General features: G+C 45.3%; 1 protein-coding gene across 1 annotated transcript in view; it reads left to right on the top strand.

Annotated features, from left to right (window-relative positions):
- Positions 1 to 647: 647 nt before the first annotated feature.
- Positions 648 to 5,828, top strand: part of BEND2 (BEN domain containing 2) — a 57,784-nt gene continuing 52,603 nt past the window's right edge. Inside the window, 2 exon segments of the mRNA XM_023514348.1 lie at positions 648 to 663; positions 4,914 to 5,093. Coding sequence (XP_023370116.1) covers positions 648 to 663; positions 4,914 to 5,093 — 196 coding nt within the window.

The raw sequence follows: 5,828 nt of genomic DNA, 5'->3' as shown, positions 1-5,828 counted from the left end.
TGTGGACTCATAAAAGAGTAACTCACTCTTGCCGGGAGCTACGGGAAAGTGTCTTGGTGGAGGTACCATAACGTTAGAACACAGAAAGTACTGGAACAGGCTTTGAAGGATGTGAAGAATTTTTAGATGCAAAACCCTGGAGGTAAAATCCGATAGGGAACATGAACAGGAGCTATGGGGCTAATAATGTTCAAATCCCAACTCTGCTAGGAGCCTCGTGGTTTCGAGCAAATTAAACTCTATGCTTTAGTTTTCTCATCTTTATAATGGGACACTAACACCGACTTCTTACGGTGTTGAGGACCAGCTGAGCTCGGACATTTTAAGTTGGTTCATATATATACATATACAGCATACATTTTTTTCCCTTAAAAAGCACACTTAAAAAAACGGTGGAAGGTGGGGGAGGTGGGGCGTCAAACTTGGCTGGGCCCCAAACACCCTCCCCTCCCCGAATTGCGCAGGCGCGCTGGGGATGCTGCGCAGGCGCAGAACCTCTTTTGGACTGTAAGTTTCAAGTTCCCGCGGTGGGGCGCCTCAGTGCACAGCGGACGGCTCGAGTGCAGCAGCAACGCAGACGCCTCGTGTGCAGCCGCAGCGCAGACGCCCAGTCTCCGGAGTCCAGAGCCGAGCACAGCAGCCTCACAATGTCCGATGAACCGGGTAAGGTGCCCTCCCGCAGTTGTCCCACTAGCTTCTGCTTCGGACTCTTGACAGAATTCGGACCGCGCCCACTTAGACGGCCACGCGGTCCACGGCCCGATTGGCTGGTCATCCGCCGGGGCGTGTTCAGTGGCGGCCGCCGGTCCCTGGCCTTCGGCCGCTGGCCGCGGATTGGTCTGTAAGTGCGTGGGAACCCGGGCGCCGCGGCAGCCGAACCCGGGTCCAGGGTGTCTGAAGGGGTTTGGTATGTCCGTCGGGCTGGAAGTGATCGTGGGGTTCATGGAGTCGCTGTAGCTTGTAGCGTCTTGGGGTTGGAGGCTTCTCAGGTATTTAAAGCAACCCGAGGACTCTAAGCGTCCCTGAGGCTCATGGCGACTCAAGGTTTCGCAGCGACTCAAGGTTTCGCGGCGACTCGGGGTTTCGCAGCACTCGGGGGTTCGCGGCGTCCCAGGAGTTTGGGGTGACCCTTGGGTTCGGGGTAAGGGTGCGTGAATAGGCTGGGCATGGTTTCTGGCACGAAGGCCTGCAGTTCTTTCTAGAACCTCGAGCGGCCGTAGAACAATCTCGGCAGTCGCCGATCCGCTAGGCAGAGCGGTAACAAGCCATTTTCCCGCGCCTTTTCTAAAGCGGCGTGGTGGGACCAAAGCGCATCTGGCCAGCTTCACTTTCAACTTGAACTTATTCTTATTATTCTTTTTTCTCTGGGCAAAGCTGCCGAGCACAGCTCTGTTAAGGCAACAAAGCGATTTGGCTTAAAGCAGGGGACTCTTCCGGGCTTTGGGGATTTGTTTTGCCGGGCAGCGCGTGTCTGACCTTGGCCGTGTCGTCGCCGCTTTTTTTGGGATACCAGCGCGTATGAGCTTTTGAAATTTGACTGTCTGGGATAAGTTGATCCCTTTTCAGCCTTTCTCTTGGTGTGGGTGGATGGGAGGGTAAGGCAAGACAGACTCAGATTTTTGCCGAGTTTTGAGTTTAAAAGAGTTTAAAAAAATAGAAAAGCTCCGACTCTAACAAAAGCCGGGCATTGTGGCGGGCGCCCATAGTCCCAGCTACTCGGGAGGCTGAGGTAACCCTCGAGCCCAACGCTGTGGGGTATGACGCCCGGCCCTCTATAGGGGGCGACAAAGCGCGACTCTGTCTCAAACAAAAGCTTCGCGAGTTGATTCTAGTAAAATCTATGAGACGGAGATACAGATTTTGAGGCTTTAATGGTAACCAGGTTTGATCAAAGACAAATAGTGTAGCCTCGCTGTTTTATTGGAAATACATAGAGGAAGGGGAAGAAAGGGAAGATGTAGGGATGTTGTGGTGAAGTCCTGGGCATGGAGCCTGCTTATTTTAAAGAGCAGAGCGACGATGCCGGATTCAGGAAATACTGTAAAATGTGAGGATTCCCGTAAAGCAGGGAAGGTCCATCCGTGAGCGTTCGAGAGCCCAGCCAGCCTGTCTGGTCCTTTGACCGAGAAGGCTCTGCTTTAATCGGTGTGGGATCGCTTCGGTCCCTCTACCCTCCTCTCGCCATTTCGAACTGCTCTAGGTTTTTTTTTTTTTTTTTTTTTTTGACTCTCACTTTGTCGCCCTTCGCAGAGTGCCGTGGCCTCATAGCTCGCAGCAAGCTCAAACTCTTGGGCCCAAGCAATCCCCTTGCCTCAGTCTCCCAAGTAGCTGGGACTACAGGTGCCCTCCACCACGCCGGGCTTTTTTTAGAGACCAGGTTTCACTCTTGCTCAGGCTGGTCTCGCGAACCTGTGAGCTCAGGCGATCCACCTGCCTCGGTCTCCCAGAGTGCCCACAGGCGTGAGCCACCGCGCCTAGCTTGCTCTGGGGTTTTATAACATCAGATGGTAAACTGGTTTAAAGTTTACAGAGAGTGATTTTTCTAGCAAGTCTACTGCACAGTATTTCTTCCAGCAGAATATGGGCTAGCTGCAGTTTTGAGCCTCCCTTCTCGGCCTCCAGCAGGTGCTGGGCGATGTTATACAATTTTGGCCACCTTATCCGCCATCTTAGAGACTTTGGGGTTTGTATCAAATTTTATACAAAGAATGGAGGGGCTGCCTTAGAGACTCCTGCTGGAAGATTCAGAAAGTGTTTGGTTTCTTTAAACAAAACTAGAGCGGCCAGGTTGTTGTAATCTAATCTGCCCTGGGTGTTTTTTTTTTTTTTTTTTTTGCAGTTTTTGGCCAGGGCTGGGTTTGAACCCACCACCTCTGGCATATGTGGCTGGCACCCTACTCCTCTGAGCCACAGGTGCTACCCCTGCCCTGTTTTGCTGTGTAATTTTTCAAGGTCCTGGGGTGCAATGCTGCTGTTTTCAGCCATCATCATTTGATATTTTATTTTTTTTTGAAACAGAGTCTTACTTTGCTGCACTTGGTAGAGTGCCATGGTGTCATAGCTCACTGCAATCTCAAACTCTTGGGCTCAAGTGATCCTCTTGCCTCCCGAGTAGCTGGGATTCCAGGCGCGTGCCACAATGCCTGGCTATTGTTAGAGACGCCAGACGCGGATCGCTGTTGCTCAGGCTGGTCTTCAACTTATGAGCTCCAGCGATCCGCCCATCTTGGCCTCCCAGAGCTCTGGAATTACAGGCGTGAGCCACCGCGCCCGCCATTATTTGATACATTGATTGTAAGTGAATGCCTTGCACCTTGGGAGCTTTATCTTCAAAAGAACTTCAAAATGTTAATGTCTTTAAAATTTGATTCCAAAGATTATGTGTACACCTAAAAGAATCAAAATTGTACACATTTACTGAGAAACTTCAGTGGGGTTGTCAGTAGCTTTACTAGCTTTAGTTTGTTGATATACAAAAGCCTGTCTTAATAAATTTTCAATTACCTTTTTTTTCTTATGAGAAGGTCTAAAGTTTATTGTAGAGAATCAACAGAGAAGTCTAATGAGGATAATTTTGCTACTCAGAGATAGCCACCTAGATAACCATTAGTTACTTTTAGCTCTCAAAGTTAGGATTATACTGTATTTTTTCTGTTTTGAATCCTTCCACCCCTTATCATTATTTCCCAAGTATTGCTAATATCAGTCAATTTTCACTGTGAACATGCTTCTTCTCCTTGGCTATATACCATTCTACTTAAGGAAATAATTTATTTAACCTTTTGTTTATTTATCCCTTTTGTTTAGATCAGGCGTCCTCAAACTACAGCCCGTGGGCCACATGCAGCCCGCTGGGTGTTTTTGCTGCCACTGCCTGTCCTGCTTAGCAGCTGACTCATCCTGGGGCCCGCAGTCTGACCCTCCAACGGTCTGAGGGACGGTGAACTGGCCCCCTGTTTAAAAAGTTTGAGGACCCCTGGTTTAGATAATTAGTTTCTAATGTTCTATTCCTCCCCAAGACTATTAAGTAAAGGGACTCTTCAAATCCAGCCCTCCGTTTTAAGGATGAAAAAACACAGGTGAAAGAGTCAAGATATTTGGCCCAAAAGTCATACCTCTGGATAACAATGGAGCCTGAATTGGAACCTTTGTCATGTGATTCCTAATTTTACCATGTGCCCCTTATACTAGCTAATTATTCTTCTGCTTTGGTCTCTTTGAAATAAATATAGTGAATCCAAGTTATGATGCAAGGAAAATGTGATCTGTGAGTAAATACCTCAAGCCTAAACATGTTCTTTTTCAGGCCAACTTTAAGAAATAAAAACGCTTATTTGATATCAGAAATAAAATGATGGGTTATTTTTGATATTCATTAAAATGGTTTATGGAGCCGATATTTCACATTTAGTTTATTTGTGGTTACCTATTTCACATTTTATGAGATTCAATTTGCATTTAATTTGTCTCACAGCAACATTTACTTTTATACTTCTGCTCGTAAATATGAATATTAATTTTAAAAGAACAAGTTTGGAAATTCCTTGTCAGTGCAAGTATGGTTATATAACACCAGTTGCATCATTTAAGTTAAAAGCATATCATCGAACATACTATAGCATGGACTAGGTAGTCATGTTCCTTAAATGAGAAGAAATTTATTGCTCTTAGAAAATTGGAAGTACTAGAAGGAATGCTCTCTATGTGTGTATACATACATATATATTTCAAAGCTTCCTACCAAGCAATTGACCTGTTAGCTAACTTGTAATGATTGCAGATATCAAAATACTTAATACAGTTTTTTTCAGCTAAAATGTTTTTAAACAATCCGTAGCTTTATACCATAGTTTCTTCTAGAAACTTTATTAATTGTGCTATCCAATCTAAACTTTCTCTTTGTTTATTTTTAGATTACATTATTGTCACTGTCAATGACAACAATGATAGCGACAGCAATGTTGATGAAGATACTAGTCAAAGTAGTGACGATGTAGATGGACCAACTGATTCTGACACAGAGACTTCTCAGGACAGATTTTCCACTCATGGCATGTTGACTGTACCACCACCACATTTTGAAGACAGCAGTGGTAACTCTCAGGTTGCATCTCAAATGGCACATGGTAATTTTGTTAAATTTTCTCCTGGATAAAATTTTGTTCTCTGGTCTCCATTTTCAGTAAATTGCTTAGATAATCCTATACCCTTCACATTAATTAGTTATTACCAGAGGGCCAAGGTTTGCAGTCACAGGGTTTACTCCGGCTTGTATTTGTCCTTCACTTAAGCTTTACCATGTTTCCTTTTCCCTTTTTGCTCTATGAGGGAAATTTCAAAAAGCACTGGGGAGAATGTATTTTCTCTCTATGCAAAATTATATCTGGCAACTATAATTATAACTAGTATATTTGGTGGCAAAGCAAAAGTGAAAAACTAAAACTGAACTTACAGGAAAAACAGCTTGGGTTGAGAGTCCATGGAGCAGGTGACGTGATCATCTGCATAGAAAGTCTTATAGAATCAACAAAAATCTGAAACTAGTATGTGATTATAGCAAGGTTGCAGGACACAAGGCCAATATGTAAAAGTTAATCTCATATGAACAATAAACAACTGGAATTTGAAATTAAAAACACCATTCAGTTTACCCAAGAGTCCGTGGAAAATGGAGTCCTGGTGGCTCCTGTAGTTCAGTGGGTAGGGTGCCGGCCACATATGCAGAGGCTGGTGGGTTCGAGCCCAGCCTGGGCCTGGTAAACAACAATGACACCTACAACCAAAAAAATAGCCTGGCATTATGGCGGGCATCTGTGGTCCCAGCTACT

The sequence above is a fragment of the Otolemur garnettii genome, unplaced genomic scaffold (genome assembly GCF_000181295.1).
Source record: "Otolemur garnettii isolate 467f Iridium unplaced genomic scaffold, OtoGar3 scaffold00051, whole genome shotgun sequence".
Classification (NCBI taxonomy): domain Eukaryota; kingdom Metazoa; phylum Chordata; class Mammalia; order Primates; family Galagidae; genus Otolemur; species Otolemur garnettii.
The sequence above is the reverse complement of the archived record's forward strand: the minus strand, read 5'-3'. Positions and strand labels throughout refer to the sequence as shown.